The 23,895-nt window shown below is 44.7% G+C and overlaps 1 protein-coding gene across 1 annotated transcript in view; it reads right to left on the bottom strand.

Moving 5' to 3' along the window:
• Positions 1 to 23,895, bottom strand: part of WWC3 (WWC family member 3) — a 129,690-nt gene that overhangs the window by 61,314 nt on the left and 44,481 nt on the right. Inside the window, exons 2-5 of the mRNA XM_004063770.5 lie at positions 19,847 to 19,956; positions 15,882 to 16,085; positions 4,517 to 4,593; positions 3,588 to 3,667 (exon numbers count right to left, since the gene is read on the bottom strand). Of these exons, the coding sequence (XP_004063818.3) occupies positions 3,588 to 3,667; positions 4,517 to 4,593; positions 15,882 to 16,085; positions 19,847 to 19,956 (471 nt within the window). The remainder of the gene's footprint in view (positions 1 to 3,587; positions 3,668 to 4,516; positions 4,594 to 15,881; positions 16,086 to 19,846; positions 19,957 to 23,895) is intronic.

Below are 23,895 nucleotides of genomic sequence, written 5' to 3'. Positions count from 1 at the left end.
GGAGCCTCCCCTTGGCTCAGGCAGGCAGGAGGAGCCTCCCCTTGGCAAGTGGCAAGTTTACAATTGCTGTTCCCAAGCGTGGGATCTTGATAATGAAAGCAGAAAGACAATCCAAACAGCACTGGCCCGCCTCTCTTCCAGGAGCACAACTTGCGCTCCGTTTTGGCCGCAGGTGTGAAGTTAAAATTCTAGTTATTCTGGCTCCTGCTTCTCTGTCTAATGCCCCTAGGGAAACAGAGGCTGCCTTTTCCTATTCTTGAAACCACTGCAACTACAAAAGATGAATTCACATCCTAGCCATGCTAAGGAGAAGGGGGTTTTCTCAGTCAGCAGTACGTTTTAGTTTCTAAATCAGTCCGTCTACAGCTGACACTGCTATATGGCCTTTGTCTTCAAATAAGGAAATGGAGTTCACCAGAACGATGGAGGCAAGGCAAAGCAACGGGCGCTGAGCCCAGCAACCCACTACAGAAACCATGGCCATGAGGGAAGTGCCAGACGTGGCTCCCTGCTGATGCTCAGGGATCCTGAGCAAACTCAGACTCTTCCTGAACCCCAGTCACCTTCCTCAGAGCTGCAAATGAGAATGACATTAACTGCAACCTCCGGCACACACAATGACTAACATTAAAACCACATACTGGGCCGGGCGTGGTGGCTCATGCCTGTAATCCCAGCACTTTGGGAGGCTGAGGCAGGCGGATCACCTGAGGTCAGGAGTTCGAGACCAGCCTGACCAACATGGTGAAACCCGGTCTCTACTAAAAATATAAAAATTAGCTGGGCATGGTGGCGTGTGCCTGTAATCCCAGCTACTTGGGAGGCTAAGACAGGAGAACTGCTTGAACCCAGGAAATGGAGGTTACAGCGAGCCAAGATTGCACCACTGCACTCCAGCCTGGGTGACAAAGACTCCCCATCTCAAAAAAAAAAAAAAACAAAAACAAAAAAACTACATATTGTCCACAGACACTGTATCGCAATGAGAGACAGCTACAGTGTGGCCTAATGAAGGTAGAAAATTCACCTCAAATCCAACTAGGTAGTCCTAATAACTTTTGGTGACCTGTCACAAATCAAATGATTTGTTTCTGCTTATTCTTTATCCACCACCTTAGCCAAAGTGACACAGGATGACACTGCCACAGCACACACAGTCGCATCTGAGGAGGTGTTGGAGTATCTGGAGGCTGGCTGGAGCTGGGGGCTAAAAGGACAAAACACACGTCGGTGCATTTGGAAAGCACTCTGGCCTATGCACCACATGAATGACAAAACCAGCAGCCGGTTAGTTGGAAAAGAAGCTTGATTTGCTTAAGACAAAACTAAAGAAGAGGCCGGGCACGGTGGCTCATGCCTGTAATCCCAGCACTCTGGGAGGCCGAGGCGGGCAGATCGCCTGAGGTCAGGAGTTGGAAACCAGCCTGGCAAATGTGGCAAAACCCCATCTCTACTAAAATACAAAAATTAGCCAGGCGTGGTGGCGGGCACCTGCAATCCCAGTTACTGGGGAGACTGAGGCACGAGAATCACTTGAACCTGGGAGGGGGAGGTTGCAGTGAGCCAAGATCACACCACTGCACTCCAGCCTGGGCGACGAGAGCAAGACTCTGTCTTAAAAAAAAAAAAAAAAAAAAAAAAACTAAAGAAGAAGCTGTACTAATACTAACTAGGGTTAATAAAAGGAAGCTCTGACTGTAGATCCAAAATGCACACAAACACATAGCTGGGTAATGGTAGATAATTACATCTGTACCTCACATTCCTTTATTACCTCCCCATAAAGAGCAGTGCTGCAGTCACGTGTGTCACCTCATGCGTCTGCATGCAGGATGAAAGACGGCAACATGGTGCCCACCTGCGTCAGTAACAGTAACCACACAGAGTTGGGCTAATTGTTTCGGGCTGGGCATGTACCAGGTGCTGGTGCTGTCCTCAGTATAACTGAGCACAGTGATTGCTGTTATGGACTGTGTGTTTGTGTGTCCTCCAAATTCTTATGTTGCAGCCTTACCCTCTAATGTGATGGCATTTGAAGGTGGGGCCTTTGGGAGGTGATTAGGGTTAGATGAGGTCACAGGGTGGGACCCCATGATGGGATTAGGAAAAGGAAGAGAGAACAGAGTTTTTGCTCTCTTAGCCATGAGAGGAAACTGCGACAAGATGGTCATCTGCATATCAGGAATCGGGCCCTCACCAGGAACCAAATATTGGACCTCCAGCCTCCAGAACTGTGAGAAACAAATATCTGCTGTTCAAGTCACCCAGTCTATGGTATTTGTCATAGCAGCCCGAGCTGCCTAAAACAATCACCATTTGCAGATGAGAAAAGTAGGTGCAGAAGGCGTGAGGTACATGTGCAAGTTCAGCAAGGAAAGCCAGTGAATGGAGAGAATGGCTCAGCAAACCTTCAGACCCACACCAGCGCCATTTCTCAAACACCACCTTTAGTTCATGAAACCTGCAGACTTGATACAGCTCACTAATTGTAAACAATTCATCCCCAATCTCTTAGTAGGGATAAAGTTCTTATTGTAAAAATGAGAACAGGAGGAAGACCTACAGACTGGAATATCCAAAGGAGCTTTCCGTGATGATGGAAATCTGTCACCTGTGGTGTTCAATACAGTAGCCACCAGCACGGTGGTTCTCAACTGGGAGCAAATGTGTTCTTTAGGGGACACTTGGCAATGTCTAGAAACAATATTGGTTGTCACAATACAGGTGGAAGGTGCTACTGGCATCTAGCGGGTAAAGAGTAAAGACAACATTCTTTGTGTTTTTGTTTGTTTGTTTGTTTTTGAGAGACAGTCTCGCTCTGTCGCCCAAGCTGGAGTGCAATGGCGCAATCTCGGCTCACTGCAACTTCGGCCTCCCAGGTTCAAGCGATTCTCCCTGCCTCAGCCTCCCGAATAGCTGGGATGACAGGTGCCCGCCAAGCGATTCTTGTGCCTCAGCCTCCCGAGTAGCTGGGATTACAGGCATGCACCACCACGCCTGGCTAATGTTTGTATTTTTAGTAGAGATGGGGTTTCACCGTGTTGGCCAGGCTGCTCTTGAACTCCTGACCTCAGGTGATCTGCGCGCCTTGGCCTCCCAAAGTGTTGGGATTACAGGCGTGAGCCACCAGGCCTGGCCAAGACAAGACAATTCTACAGTGCATAGGATAGTCCCCCCAAGACAAGAATGATCCAGCCCCAAATCCCACTAGTGCTAAGTGGTGGAGAAAACCTGCACTAGCCACATGTCACTACTGAGTACTTCTGATGTGACTACTGAGACTGGGAAACTAAACTTTTAATTTTCTTTTACTTTAAATGTCAATTTTAGAACAAAAAATTTAAAAGACTAAAACTAAGAAAAAGTCAAATTTAAATGTAACTAGCCATGAGTGTCTTGCACAGCTATAGTAAACGTGCATAAACATAAAAATAAAGGTCTTGTTTCCCAAGTATTTCCATTTAAAGCAACGAAATATCTTCAAGGAAAAGAGAGATTCTGAAGTTAGCATTGGAAAATCATGAGCATAAATAAAGGCATGAAAGTGAAGGGCATGAAGCTTTGGGACAAGTGTCCAGGCAACTCACTCTTGCAGGGTCTCCACCCCCTTTTCTTTGTACTGCAGTTCCTGCTTCATCTGGGTCAGCTCTCGTTTTAATCTGGAAAGCTAAAGACAAATCACATTTTTTTTCCCAAAAACCAGCTGTGCAGAATGATTTCTACAGTTGTTATTAGCACTGTCATCTGAGTTTCTACTCAGCTTGCAGTTCATAAGATCATCTATTCTCACTATAAACTTCCATTCACATGCATAAGAAGCAGCCTTTCTAGAAGACCTGCTGTGCTTAGATACAAAAATCCCAGATTGTTGACAGACTCTTACCCAAGTGGGGAACCAGCAACTATTTGCATTTTCAAGGTTTCCACATTACAACTGGCAACTTTTGTAACACATTCTTCATCTTTCCTTCTACCCACTCCTCTCAGACCCCGCACATGAAACTTTGTGTCCAGAAGCGAGCTCTCTGACTACCTGAAACTCAATGGCTCCTGGAGTCCTTCTTTAAACAGATTCTGGGACTCGCTCCAGGCCCACGTCAAAACTCAGGGGCTAGGCCTGGAAGCTCGCACTTTGAACAAGCTCCCAGGTATTTTTCTTAGCTGTGCTAAAATTTGAGAGCCACTGCACTAAAAGATACACCCTGATTCAGGGAATGACACACCAAGAGAGGAGCAGGCTTCATTGCCAAGATGTTTCTTGTGCTTTGTCCCAAATGCAACAAAAGTGTTCCCCTTCCCAGACAACCAAGACAAGGGTCTGAAGAGACGAAACATGGTAGCACATAGATAATTCAGGGGTCACCAGGGAAAAGCATCAGAACCCTCAGAACTCCTCCAGTCTAACACTGCTAGCGATCCCTCCAGGAGGAGTCAACCAGAGTAGAACACCAGCGGCCTAGGCTGTAAGGCCCCAGGCTTCCATCCACCTGGTTGTAAAAACAGCGGTTTTACTCACCCTATCCCGACGACTTGCTATTTCTGCTTTAATTTGGTGTGGGTCATACTTTGTATTTGTTGAATATCCAGAGAATGCTAAATAGAAAGAAAATATTTTATTTTATAATGGATCCTTCAAAATACATACACACAAGGAACTTCTGATTTACTGCATTAAAGGACTCTAAATCTCTGATTTACAAGTGGTCACTGGCTCCTAAAGAATTGACATTTAACATCCTCAAATCTTCCTGATGTTTGATATTTGCATCAGGACTTTCTATAGGATCCCATATAATAAAATACATGGCTGTAGGTCAATCAAAACTCTGTTTAGTTCTACTATAAAACTACCACAGTTAAACACCATATAGACACAGTGGGGGGGCGGGGTGGGGGGGAAGAGGTGTGATTATGACATAGGAAACTGTACTTAATACGTGAATAGTACTTGCAGTATGAACCTACTTTTACTTTCTTTTAAAACACACACACACAGACTTCACTGGAAAGATAGAACCAAAAAGTTAACTGCAGTTATTCTCAATGGCTGCATTAAAAATGATTTTATTTTTATTTTCTTCACACTTATATTCTCCAGATGAACAATTTTTGACACAAGAAAGGAAAAAAACATTAGAAATTTGTAAAATAAAAAAGATTTCTAGTAATACGTCAGGATCTGGCAGGCTTGAGAAAAAAGATGGGCCCCCAAGTTGTTTGTCCCAGAAACTGAAGTGAGGCACTCATGCTTTTACTCTAATAACTTGTTTTGATGAATGTTTAGCTAAAAGACATCACATACCTCAATGCTTTCCTAAACAGTGCAGTGTATATGATTTAAAGTCTTTTTACAGACATGGCATCATTATCGTGAGTAACCAATACCTAGGGATGAGTAAGAGCCACAGAGCTGTTTACACGCTAGGCACAGTCAGCAAATTTCTGTGCACACAGAGAGCTGCAAGCTTTTTCCAGTGTTACGGAAGCTGGAGCAGCGAGTGGCTATTCCTAATTTCTACCACCCCATCCACCGCTCTGCGGTGCTTTTTCTTGATGCTTCTGCCTCCTTTCTTTAGGTTTCTGAAGCCATGGGCTCTATACCACTGCTGCATGGCTTCCCTTCTCCTGCTTAGCTAGTGGAATGCTGGTCTGTCTTCATCTGTGAACCACCCCACTCTGGTGCCCTCTGCCTCCCAGTATTGTCATTAACATCACCTGCTCAGAAGACACATCTGCAGGGACGGAGTCCTTTCTTTAACGCCTTTGATCTGAGAATCAAAGGCTGGCTGTCATTCAGATAACTCAGGTGCCAACAACGAGAAACCAATTCAAAATCATTTGTGGACTATGTACTGCAAAGGATGGCTCAACACCATTGAGTAGCTTCAACAGCACAATTACTTCAAACCTCAATTAGAACCACATCCAAAGTTCATTTGAGCAGTTGGATCTCCTATTTTAATAACAGTTCTATGGAAAATCTACTATTTAAGTCCCATTCAGTCAGAATTTCAAACAACAGAATCTACTGGAAATAAACAACTGGAAGAGCTAAATGTTTGCCAACTTTATCTCCAATTTTCTTAGACTCATGATCTCTCAAAGACATGGAGTAAAATATTTTACAAACAATTCTTTCTTAGACAAGACTGCCTATTTCCAAATCCTGCATCTTCCATCTTGCCTGACTCTTTGGTTTCATTTAAAATCAGTAATGAAAGCAACATCTCCAACAATGTCCTTAAAAGGCAGAAATAACTTATAGAAAACATCTCCATATTAAACTCCTGGGACTTTAAGTTTCCCAGATCTGAGCTTAAAGGCCTTCTTTCACTTCGGATAGAGATAATATGCAAATGAGGCTATGAGGTTAGGGCTTGCTGAATCCTGGCTTACAACACTACAACACATGTGTCAACTTGTCAACTTGCAGTGGGAGGAACACAAGCCCAAGAGTTATCACCTGGGATCTTTCCCATTAAGGGTAGAAAGTAAGCCTACCACCAAAGTTCAACAAAGTTCACTGCAATGCTAAACATTAGTACCAGTCAGGCGCCGTGGCTCACGCCTCTAATTCCAGCACTTTGGGAGGCCGAGCCGGGCGGATTACGAGGTCAAGAGATCGAGACCATCCTGGCCAAAATGGTGAAACCCCATCTCTACTAAAATTACAAAAATTAGCTGGGTGTGGTGGCAGGTGCCTGTAATCCCAGCTACTCAAGGAGGCTGAGGCAGGAGGATTGCTTGAACCCAGGAGGCGGAGGTTGCAGTGAGCCGCGATCATGCCACTGCACTCCAGCCTGGCGACAGAGCAAGACTCTGTCTCAAAAAAAAAAAAAAAAAAAAAATCTGTACCAATCTTTCTCTGTCTATGCAGTTTCATAAGCAAAATTAGCAAAGAGACTTGAAATACGCAGGGGAGGTGTCTTGGATACTGTTGGACATCTACACAGCAACCTTCCCCCATTTCTCCTTCCTAAGTACCAGAACCCCGGAAGTGTTGGGTAGCTACCTCTCCCCAAGAGACTCAGCATGTATCCACTCCTAGAGGGGGAAACTGACAAACCAATGACTCCACTGAGTCACTGAATCCACCTATGGGGAATCCCACCCCACCTCCAGAGGACTCTGCTATGTGACAATGAATTTTCTTATTGTCTAGGCCCATGAGAATTAGTCTTCTCTGCTGCAGCTGAAACCATCATAAGTGACAGAATACCTTGTAATTATATGGATCCCATTCATGTTACTTTTGCTATGGTCTCTATAAAATTATAAAATTCCAGGACTGGGATAAGGGAAAAGTCTACTCAAGTAACTAACACAGTGAATACATTTTATCTTCAAATACTAAGGATGGTTGTGAACACTGGCGTAACTTTTAATAATGTAATTCAATTTATAAATAAAATTCTCAGTTCCTCAGATCTGCCAATAAGACTACTAGAACCATTTACAGAGTCCAAGAACAGATCAGGACTCCAGACCTCATAACAGCGTGTACTACACAACACTTCTTTTCTTTTGGAGACAGGGTCTCACTCTGTCACCCAAGCCAGAGCACAGTGGTGTGATCTCAGCTCACTGCAGCCTCCACCTCCTGGGTTCAAGCGATTCTCCTGCCTCAGCCTCCCAAGTAGCTGGGATTACAGGCGCCGCCACCACACCCGGCTAATTTTTTGTATTTTTAGTAGAGATGGGGTTTTGCCACGTTGGCCAGACTGGTCTGGAACTCCAGACCTCAAGTGATCCACCCGCCTCAGCCTCCCAAAGTGCTGGGATTACAGGAGTGAGCCACCGTGCCCGGCCTTCCACAACATTTATAAACGGAGTATCTTCCTCTATTAAGACATGTCTCCAATCTCGAGGTTTATGCTAAAGACCAGACTTTCACCTCTGAAGCTTTCTTCTCTCTTGAAGAGTTAAGTGGGCAGAGCTATTAAATAGCATATGGAGTCTGCTCAGGCATATAACATTGCCTCAGATAATACAATAACAAGGTTATAGCCTAGCTGGACCACAGCAATGTAAATTATTATACCTTGCTATTACAGGGTGCCTTTCACATTTATTTAATCTATTCTCATAAAATCTTTGTGAAGGTGAAATGATACTTATGTGTCCTTGCCCATTTTATAGATTAAAAGACTGAGTTTGTAGTGACTTGATCTATAATACATTATGCCATCATTCACAGAGGGCTTCATGTCTAGAATCTGGGCTCCGGTGGGTCAGCTGCCAAAGATCCTTTAATTGGGCTAGCTTTCCCAGAAGAAGAAACGGTCCTCCAGCTCCCCAGTGCCCACCACCCAACAGGTGAACTTGACCTGTGTATTTAGGACTCAAAATGCTGCAAACCCCAGTACTTAACTCTGGATTTCAGTTTGACACATTACTGAAAGGGGAAATGTGTGTGTCCATGAGTCTGTTTGTCTTTGTCTCTCTTATGTACAGGCGTCTTCTGAGCTATGGGTACCTAAGGTCACCCCAGAGACAAGACATGCTTTAAAAGACCAGCAGTCCTTCTTCAAAGACATCCTCTGGAGCAGGTTGCTCCTTAGGACCAGGTGTAGGCCTCCAGGGATCAGCACTGTCAGGAGTTGCTCAAGGGAGCCAAGAATGACTCTGGGCAAAAGGCCGACAAGCCCTGACAGGTTCCAGGTTGACAGGTACTATCTACCAGAGAGGCACATGGAGAAATACGCAAGGCGCCAACAAAGCGGGCAGGATGGGTTTTTTTTAAGGCAATATAAGCAAAAGACCAAAAACAATCAAGTAAGGCCACCTGGGGGTGATCTACAGAAGTAACCCAAGATGCCACCAAATCCTAACCAGGAATTCTCCCTCCAGGACAGACTAGGGGATTATTTCTCAGGAAACACATGTGCTTTGCTGCAACCTTCAAAATCTGGCTTGCTGACTAATACACGGGAAAAATGCTCCATGATCCTTTTTTCTCCTGCCTGCTCCAACATGCGTGTGTGAAGGAAAACAAAAGGTTGAATTGGAATGGATTGCCTGTAGCCCTGTTCCTAACCAAGACAGCAAATGAGAAATCCTTCAACAGCGAGAGCCCCAATGAGGCCGGGTGCGTTGGCTCACATCTGTAATCCCAGCACTTTGGGAGGTGGAGGCGGGCAGATCTCTTGAGTCCAGGAATCTGAGACCAGCCTGGGCAACATGGTAAAACCCCATCTCTACAAAAAGTACCAAAATTAGCTAGGTATGGTGGCGCACATCTGGAGTTTCAGCTACTCAAGAGGCTGAGGTAGGAGAATCGCCTGAGCCTGGGAGGTTGAGGCTGCAGTGAGCCAAGATCACGCTACCACACTCCAGCCTGGGCAACAGAGCAAGATCCTGTCTCAACAGCAACAACAACAACAACAACAAAAAACCGAGAGAGCACCAATGGAAGAGTCATTGTGAGACAGGCTTGGAGCCTCAGAAGGAATGCTGGCAAGACTGATGGCTGATAAGGTCAAGCTTCACCACCACCTAATCCAAGAACTCAGGGTGGATCAGCACTTTCTCACCAGAGATAACGCTGCCTCTTTCCTAGCCACCCAGAAAGACTTTCAATGTAGACTTTGAGTAACTCCTAGGAACTAGGATAGTAAACAAAGTCATATTCCTGCTGCTACAAGGGCCATTCACACTCTGTCTAGCCCAGTGGATTTCAACACCTAGGAAGCTTAAAAAAAAAAAGCCTGGTCCCACCCAAGGCCAGTTCTATCAAAATCTCTTGGGGTGAGGTCCAAGCAGCGAGTTTTTAAAGATTCTAGCTTGCAGCCAGGTCTGAGAACTATGGGTATAGACCAGGAATTAGCAAACTTTTTCTCTAATGGGCCAGACACTAAATATTTTTGACTTTGTGGGCCATACAATCTGTCTCAAATACTCAATTCTGCCATTGTAGCTGCTACAGACAATAGGTTACTAAATGGACATGGCTGTGTTCCAATAAAACTTTATTTACAAACACCCACAGTGGATAGGATCCAGCCCACAGGCTTGACATAGTTTGCAGACCTGAGGTTTAGACTATTATCCTACCCCATGCAAGAATTTCTTCTAAAAGATCCTGCAAATGGTCATATATAGTTCATCTGAATGTGCCTGGGGCTAGAGTTTCTCAGGAAGAATAAAGGAATAACTCCAGGAAAAAATGTGTCTGAGATAATGAACGTATTCAGTGTTAAAAGGCAGGCAAATAGAAGAACATGTTGCAATAAAGAAAGTAGAAGAAAACTCTACAAAATGGAGCTGTAGAAAAAGTAGCAGGTGTGTCTCAGAGAGAATGAGTCCATTGTTGAGCAGTTTCACCCCAGTGTTCTATGAAGCATAAATGAGGCCTGGGCATCACCAGGCAGCTAGCTCAGAAGCTCATTGAAATCAAGCAGGGTTGGGTTCCTACTCTCATGCAGACAAGTGTGCAAAACATCCAGCCAAATATCTGAATTTGCTTTCAGGTCAAGGCATGGATGTTCTTAGATACCAGATGGCCCAATACTGACACAAAATCTTTCCTCTCCAATGCATGAAGTTTTCTTCTGGTGATTTCCATAGCTCGAGGGAAATGTGTGAGGGGTATAGGTGAGATGCACTTCTCCTCCCTACCTTCTGCTCCCACATTAGAAATGGCTGTTCCAGTTAATTCCTCTGTTCACACATTATTGCCTCATCTTTCCCAACAAGCAACCATTAGGAATAAAACGTGTTCCCGGCTGGGCCCAGTGGCTCACGCCTGTAATCCCAGCACTTTGGGAGGCTGAGGCAGGCAGATCATGAGGTCAAGAGATAGGGACCATCCTGGCCAACACGGTGAAACCCTGTTACTAAAAATACAAAAATTAGCTGGGCATGGTGGCATGCGCCAGTAGTCCCAGTTGCTCAGGAGGCTGAGGCAGGAGAATCGCTTTAACCCGGGACACAGAGGCTGCAGTGAGCCAAGATCGCGCCACTGCACTCCAGCTTGGGGACAGAGCGAGACTCCGTCTCGAAAAACAAAACAAAACAAAACAAACAAACAACAAAAAAAACATGTTCCCGCCATTTAGTATATATCAACAGCAGGTGCTAACAGCTGTCGAAAAATAAATGAACAGTTTAGTGATCTTACATGGGCCATGGAAAAGTCAAGATCTAGAAAGTGCTCTGCCTTCCACTTGCCCCCTTTATTGCTGCAAAATTTCCGGACAACTTATCAATTTATAACTAGTCTTTATTTTCAGATAACCTGAAAGTTGGATGAGGGAGGGGTTCCACAAACACCATCAGCTGTTCTGAGTGGCCTCTTCCATGTCTAGGAAACTGTACAGAGCACTGAAGGCCACCAACACAAACAGATCTGGGCTTAAATCCAACTTCTACCATCTGCTGGGTATGTAATCCTGAAGAAATAATTTCGCCTCCCTGATATTCAGTTTCTCATGTGAACAATAAAGAAAACAGCACGTGCTTGACAACACTGTGATCATAACAATGCACAGAAAACACCAGCTCATTGGATATCGGTTCCTTTCACTTCAAGTCATTACCCACGAAGAAAGAAGTGGGAATTAAGTCCAGATGTTATTCTGTTCACAGTATCAGAAAAAGGAGACGCCTCCTGCTTTAGATGACTGGCACTGAGGGAAATCTGGGCAGTGAGACCCGTGTGGCTACACAGCCAATGTGTGCTATGGAAACTGCCACCAGCAGCTCCCAACATGGGCCCAGGCCCTCTGGCATGGCTGTAGAAGCCATCTGTTAGATCATGGTCAAGCCAACAAAATCCCTGCATTGGACTTTATCCTGTGGCCAGAAAGAATTCATCTGAGTCCATTCTAGCAGGGTTTTCCTTGTCGTACCTGGTAGTTCGGGTTAAATGGCAGATTGAGAGAGCTTGGTGGGAGCCCTAGGGACAGCAGCAAGTTGATAAAACACTTGGATCAACTCCTAGATTCCATTCAGAGTTGGCTTTTTCCCTGATGAGCTGACAGGCCCCAGGAAGACCCACTGGCATCTCCAGCCCTTTCACGAAAACAGGCAGGCCCACTTTTGGCCTCGAAGGCAACCTACACAAGTGGAGGAAGAGATCGTATCCACACAGAGACATCCAGCAGGTCAGGAAATGGAATCTGGTGAGCACCTTAGAACCTCAAGTCAACAACAGAGTCATCAGCTTCCTCTACTGAAGGAACAGATAACACTTCAAAAAGAGCCTCTTGAGTGTATCTTTTTAAACGGGCATTAATAAAATCCCATAGGGCACAAAAAGAAATGTAATTGAGTAGAATTCCCTATTTGCCCAAACATCAAAGAAGCGAAAAGCCCATGGAAATACAAAACCTGATCCTGCAGGATCCTCAGCAACTCAGGATGCTGAAGTACTGAATACTCTTAACCTACAGCTTGGCACTGCATTGGGATTCCCCGTTCACTGCCCCTCAGAGAGGGTGTGGAATCAGACAGGACATTCTAATGTCTGCATCATTGAGGGCATTCAGTCCAGGGTCCCCACAGTCACTGCAGCTGACATCCTGGCTGCACTGGTAGTAGCCAGTACATAACACACACTTTCTCTAGACTCAGTTTTTCTTTCTTTCTTTTTTAATAGAGACAGGGTCCTGCTAGGTTGCCCAGGCTGGTTTTGAATTCCCGGTCTCAAGTGATCCTCCTGCCTCGGCCTCCCAAAGTGTTGGAATTACAGGCGTAAGCCACTGTACCTGGTCTCAATTTTTCTTTTCAATCACTGGCAAGAAACATCCTGCCAAGTTTTTCTGATATGTATTTCTTCCATTTCATTCTTTGAAAGACTGATTTGAGAGCCTCTTTGGAGACCTAACCAAACGCAATTATGTAAAAGATAAGGTACCCAAAGACTGCTGGAAAGAAACACACTATTAGGTTGGATTATAAGAATAGCCAATATTCAGCCCTTTTCTAGATACAAAAACGGCAATTTTATACCATTCAACCCAACTTCTACCAAGCAGCTTTCTGAAATGTTTAGAATTGCTAACTATATAATCTCAGAACAGGTTATAGGCCAATGCTTCAGCTAGGGAGACATCAAGGCACCAAGCCCATGGGCTTCTGGTCATCAAAAAGACTGGCCAGGCACAGTGGCTCACACCTATAATCCCAGCACTTTGGGAGGCCGAGGCAGGTGGATCACCTGAGGTCAGGAGTTCCACACCAGCCTGGCCAACATGGCAAAATCCCATGTCTACTAAAAATACAAAAATTATCTGGGCATGGTGGCAGACACCTGTAGTCCCAACTCCTCAGGAGGCTTAGGCAGAAGAATCGCTTGAACCCGGGAGGTGGAGGTTGCAGTGAGCCAGTGAGCCAAGATCGTGCCACTGCACTCCAGCCTGGGCGACAGAGCAAGACTCCATCTCAAAAAAAAAAAAAAAAACCAGTATTCTAGGCCATAAAAGTAATCTCAATAGATTTCAAAAGACTGAAATGTTACATAGTCTCTGACCACAATGGAACTAAGTTAGAAATCAACAACAACATGACATCTTTAAAAAGTCCTGCTGACTTACTTCTAAACAACCCATGGGTCAAAAACCACCAAAAAAAAAAAGGAGAAATTATTTTGAACTGAAAGAAAATACAGCATATCAAAATTTATGAGATGCAGTTAAAGTAGTACTTAGAGGAGAATCCTTACCTTTAATGGCTATATGAGGAAGTAAGAAAGATCTAAAACCAGTGATCTAAATTTCCACTTTAGGAAGCTAGAAAAGGAAGAACAAATTAAAGCCAAACTAAGTAGAAGGAAAGAAATAATAAAGAAGAAAAACCAGTAAGATAGACAAGAAATGGGAGAACAGGGCAAAAGCCAGTGTATTGTAAAGATAGATAAAAATCAATAAAAGTTTAGCTATACTGATTAAGAAGACACAAATTATTAATATCAGCAATTAAAGAGAGGACATCACTTCAAAGCCTACAGACATTAAAAGGCTAATAAGGGAATTCTACAAACAACTTCATAGACTTGACAGCTTAGATCACTGGGCAGCAAACTCCCTGTGGGCCAAATCTAGGTTGCTACCTGTTTTGATACTTCTATTGGAACATAGCCAGGCACATCTGTCTACATGTTGTTTCTGAATGCTTTTGCAATATAACCACAGGGTAGAATCGTTGCCACTGAGATCATATGGTCCACAAAGTTTAAAATGTTTACTATCTAACTCTTCAAAGAAAAGTTTGCTGACTTTTAGATTAGATGAAATAAGACAATTCTCTGAAACACACAAATGCCAAAACTGATTCAAGAAGAAACAAAAAATCTGGATACCTCTCTATTAAAAGTATTGGATTTGTAGTTAAAAACATTCCACAAAGAACTCCAGGTCCAGGTGGCTCTTTTGGTGAATTCTATGAAATAGTTAAGAAAGCACTAATACCAATCCTACACAAACTCTTTGAGAAAACAGAAGAGGAAGGAACATTTCCCAATTCATTCTATGAGGCCAGTGTATTACCCTCATACCAAAATCAGAGAAAGACATTCCAAGAAAAGATAACTGTGAAGATAAGAAACCAGCCTCTAAAACTCCACACATAGCTGACCTATCACATTCTGATGGAAAGTTAAAAACAAAACAAAGCCCTCAAAAAAACCAACCAGGTATGTGCCACTATCTGCAGAGATGGAGATAAGATGGCTTGGAAGCAACACATCAGTAAAACTGAGTTCCCTGTTTCCCTCAAGACACACGATAATAGAAATATCTTCAATTCCTATTGCAGAGGGAATACCCCACTCCTGGCCATAGCTTCTAAGGCTTCTGCCCCGTCAACAGTTGCTGCAATAAAACAGAGCACAAAACGTGTGGCCCCTTAGCCTTACCTCCATTCTGACTTGCAACACAGAATAAAGCTATGGCTGTGTATCTAATATCTGCCATGACAATATGGCATTAATATCACAGGAAAGGCCCCAAGTCTCAAACAGACAGGTTTTTATAAAATTCAACCCAGTGGTACCAACTTTCATCCATTCTTTCCAAGCTCACGAGTGCCCAGGCCAGTCACAGTCATGCACATCTGTTGGGGTCTGTTGAGGGTGACAGTCTGCTGGGAAGGAACTGGCTCATGTGGTGACTGACCGTGTCCACAGCAAAATGCTTTGGGTTCTGAGAGTGGACCTGGTTTCTTCAACACCAAGCACTTGCTGAGTACTAATGAAATGAAGCCCCCCACTCTGGCAGCCTCCAAAACTAGAGAGAGGTCCCTTTAGAGAACAGCAAGCTGTACATGGTCATCTCACCTGAGGGGCAGAAGGAGAGTCCTCCGATTCTCTGGGTTCTATGGTGTTCCTCCTCCTTCCCTGTACTGCCTACTAAAGCCTACAGCCCAAGAGGAGAACTCTACAAAGAGACAGGGGGCTTGACATGGCTGAGGTCTCCTGAGTCTTCCCACTCAGAATGAATGAAGCCACTGTATGGATTTCCCAAGAGATCATCCCAGACAAGCAGTGTTAACTGCAGAGATTTCTGAGGGAAGCCCTCTTCAAAACTGACATGCATGAGACAGGCAGCTGGTACACATCCCTACCTGAAATTTTGTTTTCTTGTTTATTTTTTACCTTCCCCACCTGAATGTGAGCTCAAGGGCAGAGACTTTTCCTTTCTTAGTCACCACCAACCATAACCCAGTGTCTGGGCACAAAGTAAGCATTTGATAAATCCTTGCTACAGGAGTGGCTGCCAGGTGCCCACCTGATTTCAGTGCCAAATACTGATGACCTAACAGTATGCGATTAGAACCTTTATGAAGCTATCTTGCCCAGGGAAGGTTCAGTGTTTGCAGGTAACCTAGCAGAGTGATGGCTTTTAAAGTCACAATGGCTTTTAACAGGAGATAAGTCAACTCACAGCTGGCGTACGAGCGGCTGTCATCCTCACACATTTTGTGCAGCTGCTGGTATTCCTCCTGGGCCAGCTCGAACCGCTGCTGCTTAATCTGGTAGATTTCTTTCTTGGCATTGAGAGCCTCCTGAGCGACAATTAAATATTCCTTCAACATGCGCTCTTGCTCTCGCCTCCACTGCTCTCTTGGATCCTCAATCTGGGTAAGTTCTGAAATTTAAAAAGGTAAAAACATAAGTGACTTAAAAGTAAAATCCTTAGGTTGACCAACAGTCATGCAGTGATGTCACTCATCAATGTGAAAATTAATTAGTTACCAGGATGCATATTATGGAAGATTTTATATCACGAACCTTTCCAAAATGTGGAACAGTTTCCATTTTTATATCCACAGTGCAGATGAGAAGGAAACTCTACAGATATGAAACAGTCCATTGGAGGAGGGAAGACAGACAATACAAGACAATGTTTTTACCAACAAAGATCATACTTTAAATAAGCATGGGAGGAGATGAACCCACATGAGCTCAGAACTGTGACACTAATTGCTATTTATGACCTTCTCCTCATTGACTCCTTCTGTGTGAGATGATGGAAACTCTTCTGTGCCCCTGGCCTGGCTAGCCCCCTTCTCCTTTCATTTTCCAGACCAGGCCGTGTAGTCTTTTCCCATTCCTCGCCGACTTCCTTGTCTCCTCCCACCATAGCTTCCCTCATGTGCACTCCTGCTTCCTCCCTGTCCAGCTCTCCAAGGGCCTGTGCCTAACTCCAGCTCCAGCCTCTCTCCCTGGCTCCAAACTTTCATTCCCCCCTGCCTCCTGGATGCACCTCCACATGGATGGACCCAAAGTCATTCCCAGCCATTCATCCAAAGCAGCCCTCATTCTCCACACCACCTTTCACCACCAAGAGCAAAACCAAACGAAACATCACACAGCACACGCCTGCTTCTCCTGTCTTCCGCAATCTCCTGTCTTCCCCTTATGGGGAGCCGCGTCATCTGGATCTAACTGCAGAGCCAGCCTGGGAGTGCAACCTGGGACTCATCCTCAAAGAATCCCACTCCTCTTCCTCCTGAAACATTCGGTGGGTTATGAAGAACTGGAGGTTCCTTCCCCTGGATATGATCATCACTGGCGACACGCCCTTGTCTCTGTCTCTCCTTACTTCAGTCAGACTCTCTGGGCCTTCTGGTCTCATCCCACCAAAACCCATCCTCAGGGTACTCTCCAAAGTGACCTTCCTAACTGGGATGCAATGCTTTCACACAGAAACCTCTTTGAAAGCACAAAGTCCAATCTCCTTAGCCTGATACAGGAGTCCCAAAACTCACTTTTCAGCTTCATCTCTATTTTCCGTCCTTTTCCCCAAAAACATTCTCTACACAGACTGAACTTCTGCGAAGTCCCCAAATATGTTTGGCTGGCCCCCTGGTGCCTTTGCCATGCTGACTCAGACCTCTTCTGTCACAGGAAGGCCTGCCGTCTTCCCAGGCACGCTGCAAAGGCACCTTTTTTTCTGAAGCCTTCTCTGATCCTCTAGGCACATGTGTCTCTCCCCTGCTTACGCGGGCTGCCCTTCTTCCCCCTTAACACTGAGCACATGAGTGTTTTTATATCTTTTCTGTTTCCCATCTAAACTATGGCCTCTAGATGGCAGGGGCACAGCCTCAGTCACCTTTATACTCTCGGGACCTTTCACTTAGTGCTTACAACAGAGTGGTTTGTATAAACCATATACAAAGGAATAAAATTCCATAAAAAGGAATAAAGTTCTGATGCTCGCTATGACATGGAAGAAACTCAAAAAACAGCTAAGTGAAAGATGCCGGGCACAAAAGGCCACATAGCATCTGATTCCATGTCTATGAAATACCCAGAACAGGAGACTCCACAGAGACCGAAAGCAGACTAGGGGTCACCAGGGCATAGGGGAAGGGGAATGGGGAATGACTGCTTAATGGAGATGAGATTTCCCTTTGGGGTGAGGAAAATGTTCTGGAACAAGATAGAGGTGATGGCTGCGCAAGACTGCAAATGCACCAAATGCTACCAAACTATTCACTTTAAAAATGGTTTGTTTTATGTTCTGTGAAGTACACCTCAAAATGGTTAAAATGGTAAATTTTACATTATGTCTGTTTTGCCACACACACACACACACACACACACACACACACACACACACACACACACACACAAAGGTGTGCTTGCTAGAATGTTTCCAGATAAGTTCTCCTTGGAAATGCCCTCCCTGTCTGCTCTCCTGTCAATATCCTTTGCTCACCCCTTTTCACACCATCCTAGAAAGCCCCTCCTAGAAAGCCTCTCCAAGCCATAAAAGCTCACAGGAGGAGATTTACAAACCAAAACAAATGCAAAATCAGAGTCCTGCTCTTGTCTCAGAGATGAGATTCAGTGGGCGTGGGGCATCCGTACCACCAAGCCCTGGGAAGGACGAAGCGTGTTAACAAAGCCACAGGCATCTGCCCAGGTCCACAGCATGGTGGCCCTCTGAAGTGAGCAGCTCTTACGTGTTACCAGCTGCCGCTTAGACTATCAGCTGGGAAGCCTAGCTCAAAAGGCCACATTTACCCAAACACACACAGCCGTGAAGTGCCAGGCTGGCAGAGAGCCACTGGGGCCTCTCAGCTTCTCTTCTGCCAGGTACTTGCCCTGTCCAAAAAGCAGTGGGTCCACCTAGAAGTCCTCCTGCCACCCGGACCTGCCTGGGAGGGCAGCAGGGCCATAACGGTAGGTGTCCCCTGTCTCCAATCACCACTGCTCAATCTCTGGATAAGAGCTGCAATCATGCCCAAGGACGAGTGCCAGGCACCAAAAACCCCACTGCCCCGAGATCTGAGATGGGGGACTCAGATCTTGGGTGCCAGCAACTGACAATGTAGGAATCAGCCCTGAAGACACCAATCTGGGTTGACTGCACAGTGGGGACATGAGGAGTCATGGGACTGGACTAGAAAAGTGCCTCAAAATCACTCAGGTGGGGGGCACCATGCACCTTCAGACCCTGCAGCCGCCCCGCACTTCACCAACCAAAGAACAGAAAGTAAGCCAAGGGGAAGCCATGCTTCATATCCTGGTAGTAAAATGACAATGACAGAACCACTGAGGGAAGCCAGAATGAAAATGAGAGAGAGTGAAAAATGGATTCCCAGCTGGGACCGCATCGAAGAAAGCTGACGAAGAGACAGCCAAGATTAAGAGGCAAAGAACAGATCTAGAACAGGGTTCCTATATCCTGGCACCATTGACATTTGGGGTCGCCTCATTATCTGGTGGGGGGGGCTGTCCTGTGCATTGTAGGGTGTTTAGCAGCATCCCTGGTCTACACCCACTGAATGCCAGCAGCACCTCTCCCAGGCACAGCCACTGAAGATGCTTCCAGACAATGCCAAGTGTCCCTGAGGAATAAAATCACCCAGGATGAGAACCACTGCTCTAGACAGTTCTACAAAGGAGGCTGGCATGGTCAAAGACCCATTGTTTTTGCTATGGTCTCTATACCATTTCCTCCCTCCACACACACACACACACACACACACAGAGATCAAAAAGGTTTGGTGTATGAAAGCTAAAGTTAAATGTATAAGACGAAATGAAGTGAACATAATCACTTGGGCACTTATTCCAATAACTTGTCAGTTCCACTCTGCAACAAATAATTTTTTCATTATGAGAGGTATTTCTATTTCCAGACTGCCTGGGAAATTTATTCCTTGTAATAAGTTATTAAAACCCTCCATTAAACATATTATATGCAGTCCCTAGCAGGACACAAGCAAGGTACAGCTACAGAACTGCTTCACTTTGTGAAGAACTGAGCTAATGGAAACTTCGGATTACATTTATAAAACCCAATTTAATGCTGCATTGGAAGGTAATGATTGTTACACTCTACAAAAAGTTTTTGGCATCTTTGATATAATGTCACAGATTTTGCACACTACTTACTATTTATGTGGTCCATGTAATAAACTCCAATTTGTTTATCATATACGGTTTCCCATCCTAAAGGAAGTTCGTCCCCAACACAATCGGCAAAGGTCAATGGCTTTGTTATCCTGCAAAATAAAATTATGAAAACAAATTTGAAAGTCAGGTCAGTTTTGTATAAGTTTGCTTTATCTTATCTAATTGACTGCTTTTGCTCCAAATATTTGGTTGGAAAATTAATTCACCAGCTTTGCCTAAATAACTGTATTAGTACACTCGCAATCAGAAGCATTACTATCTCAAAGTGCAACTTTAAATATGAGCAAAAAGAGATACTCGGTTACTAACAAAACAGGTAAAGCAAGCATCTTCTTCCAAGCAGTATGTTTAATGAGGTGACGACAATGGAATGTAGCTCTTCCAGAAAAATCAGAGAGCACCTATGCTCTGTTCTCATTCCCTGAGAAATGTTCCCCCCACAACTTTCAGTTTCCATACATTACACATGAACATTGGCTTAAATCTATATAAAATGCATTTGCAATATTTTCATCTACCACTGGTCATGAGTTTAATAAACATCAACCATTGGCCGAATGCAAAGAGCCAAGCAAGGTAACAATACAATGATACCCACCCCCTCCCCCCCACTAAATACTTCCTGTATTTCTTATACAGTAGGAATCAGAAATTTCAGAGTCCTTTTTTATTTTTCTGGAGAAAAACAACAAAAGCACTTTGTCTACAGGCATCTCTCCCTGAAGAAAATCTGATTGAGGAAATTTGGGCTTGACAAGAGAGATAAAGTAAAGAGTTTTCAGATGGATTTTTAAAAGTAGACCTCCCCCCTCCCCGATCCCCCATGATCACATTGATTGACAAGACAGTGTTAGGACTGCAGCTGTCATATAAAACGAGACACACCTATAATTGTCTGAGTCTGGGCAGCTATCTCTTGGGCTGTCTCTATAAATGCACACTGACTGCTATGCATGGGAATCCGATCACCTACATTTCACCAAGTCAATCCTCCCACTTCTTCTGTCCCTAGACCTGAGAAAGTGACACAACCACAGCCAAGCCCCATGAGACCAGTATGAATTCTGAACACGTGATTTCCCCAAACTGGTTTGACAACAAGGTTGTCTCTCCCCAGGGGCATTCAGAAATTGATAAACACCATCAGAACAACACTAGTTTTAATCTTCATTTTAAACACATGGTTTTAAGAAGTTAGAAACAATATAAAAACAGAAATATACAGAAGGTGAAATATGCCATATATATCCTCCCAAACACGACTCACTCAAAAAATCACATCACAAGATGAGCCTACTGTATGTAGTTTGTCCCATCCTGGAACTGATGTCTGCAGCACAATGCCTTTACCAGTCAGGAACGTAATGCCGTATCGAGGGTCCCAGTCAAGCAGGTAACAGCAGACTGTTGTGCATGATTTGCATACTGAATGGGACCCAACCACAGCAAAAAAAAAATCCTACTTTAACACAAACTGAGTTCTGAGCAAATTGCTGCTAGTCTAACGTAATGATATTCACAAATAAGCCTCTAGAGAAAAATGCCCATGCACAGGTACATTCTAAGCACATTTACATACACGATCTCATTTAATCAACAAATACTGGCCAGGTGCAGTGGCTCACACCTGTAATCCCAGCACTTGGGAGGCCAAGGTGGGAGGACTGCTTGAGCCCAGGAGTTCAAGACCAGCCTGAGTAACACAGTGAGACTCCATCTCTACCAAAAATAAAAAAAAATTAGCTAGGCCCATGCCTTAGTCCCAGATACTCGGGAGGCTGAGGTGGGAGGATTGCTTGAGCCCAGAAGTTCGAGGCTGCAGTGAGCCATGACTGCACCACTTGCACTCTAGCCTAGGTGACAAGACAAGATCCTATTTCCAAAAATAGACAAAGTAAACAAATATAGTTGAGAAACCCATCCTTATAGCACTGCAGAGCCAAATTCTGGCACGATTTTCAATAACAGCATTGAGAATGTCTAGATGTATTTTCCTAATTATCATTCCAAAATATTTATGGGCCAGGGATTTCATAGTTTTCTCTTGTATAGCATATCCTATCTATCATGAATACTCTAAACTTTACCAATATCAAATGATGCTTTTCTCCCAAGAAAGTTGTTGGTGAGTAACATTACTTCAGTCATAAATAAATCACTTCAGAGGAGTTATTCAGTTCCAGAATCTATTTGATCACATCTTTTTTTAAAAAGGCTGGTCAAGTGAAGCAGTGGGAGAGGAGAAGAAACAAAGAAATCTGTAATTGGTTGTGATCAATTAGTTGTAAACACCACTGCACTTAGATCAGCAAAAGGAGAGCCGAATAAATCTTGGCTCCTCTTTCATCGTCAGAGGGGAAGTATCTGGAGGTGTGGAAAACTGGCGTTTTTTGGTGGTAACTTTTCAGCAAGGAGTGTTTTCTGGCTCTTGCTGGCTAAAAAGCATGGTTCCTGCATGTCAGGATGAGGCCGAGGCCACTCAGGAGCGATCTCAGCCTCATCTGGGGACAATCAGCACCCTCAGCGAGGTGGTCGGCTTCATCCTGGACAATCCCATGATCCCTCATCCTGCCAATGATCATCCTCCCACTTGGAGGGAGACACTGATGTCCAAAGACTCTTCCCCAAGCACAGTGGCTCTCCATGCAGAAATGCACAGCATTGAGCTGGGCGTGGTGGCTCACACCTGTAAACCCAGCACTTCGGGAGGCCAAGGCGGGCAGATCACCTGAGGTCAGGAGTTGAAGACCAGCCTGGCCAACATGGCAAAACCCAGTCTCTACTAAAAATACACAAAAATTAGCTGGGTGTGGTGGCGTGCACCTGCAGTCCCAGCTACTCGAGAGGCTGAGACATAAGAATTGCTTGAACCCGGGAGGCAAAGGTTGCAGTGAGGCGAGGTTGTGCCACTGCACTCCAGCCTGGGTGACAGAGCAAGACTCCATCCTCAAAAAAAGAAAAAAAGAAGAAATTCACAGCATTGAGTTTGCCAGAGAAAACCTCCTGGGCTGGTGTGAAAAGTCCTCCCCAAGCCAAGCCCATACAAAGCTTCTGGCTCTTTCTGCTTCAACTCCCTACCACCGCCCTTCTGCACCCCCCACCCCCTCCCCAACACACACACAATCTCTTTTCCAGGCAAATGAGTTTGTTTACCCGCCTTCCAAAACATCACACTCATTCCAGTCTAAGCAATCTGTTCTCGGTCTTTCCTGGACCTGTGGAGTGGCTTCCTCTTCTCCTCTAGTACCCCAATCCCATCAGCCCTGCAAAGGCCAGCTTGACCCTATACAAATCATCACCGCCAAACACCCATGGTCTCCACTGCCTGGGAGCCACATCCATTCTCAGTCACTGGGCACAAAACACCGCTCGTCATGTTTCTGACATTTGTACACATCCTCCACATAAATGAAGGTTAGCTGTTTAGTCTCCTCACTCAACCAGACTCCAGCAGGGATCTTGGAGGGAAAAGAAGCTTTTGAAGCTGAGAATGATCCTAAAGCACATCAGCTTTACTCCTAAGAGTCCTTCATGTCCTCTCTCAGAAGCCAAGGCCATGGTGACTCCACATATCCGTACCTGCAATTTCCAACACACCCTTAAACTGACCCTCAATGCCAGATTCACACTTCTCAGTATTTCCCAAGGAATCCAGAATCCAGACCTTCGCATGGGAAAAAGTTCAGTTCGCAGAGCATCTTCACGTCTGTCCACATCACATGGGCAATTTTTACATTTTATTGCACGGTTTACAGTCATTGATAGAGACACAGAACTATCTCACGGTAGAGCCAAGTTGGGCCAAAGACGGAGGAACCAGCTTTGTGGGCCTCAAAGCAGCCAGGCTTACATCTGGTTTAATGCATTTTGTTTGTACTATTTTATCAAAATAAAAGGATAGAAAAAATGAAAATGCTAGTGCTGGCATAGGCACTGTATGAACTGTATACAGTTAAGAGGAAAGTAGAAATTGCTGGGTATGTGGAAAGGCTAAACCCTTAGATAGCCACAGGATAAGTTGAATCCAA

The sequence above is a fragment of the Gorilla gorilla genome, chromosome X, assembly GCF_029281585.2.
Source record: "Gorilla gorilla gorilla isolate KB3781 chromosome X, NHGRI_mGorGor1-v2.1_pri, whole genome shotgun sequence".
Lineage (NCBI taxonomy): Eukaryota > Metazoa > Chordata > Mammalia > Primates > Hominidae > Gorilla > Gorilla gorilla.
Note: the sequence above shows the minus strand (reverse complement) of the source record. Positions and strands in the feature narration are given on the sequence as shown.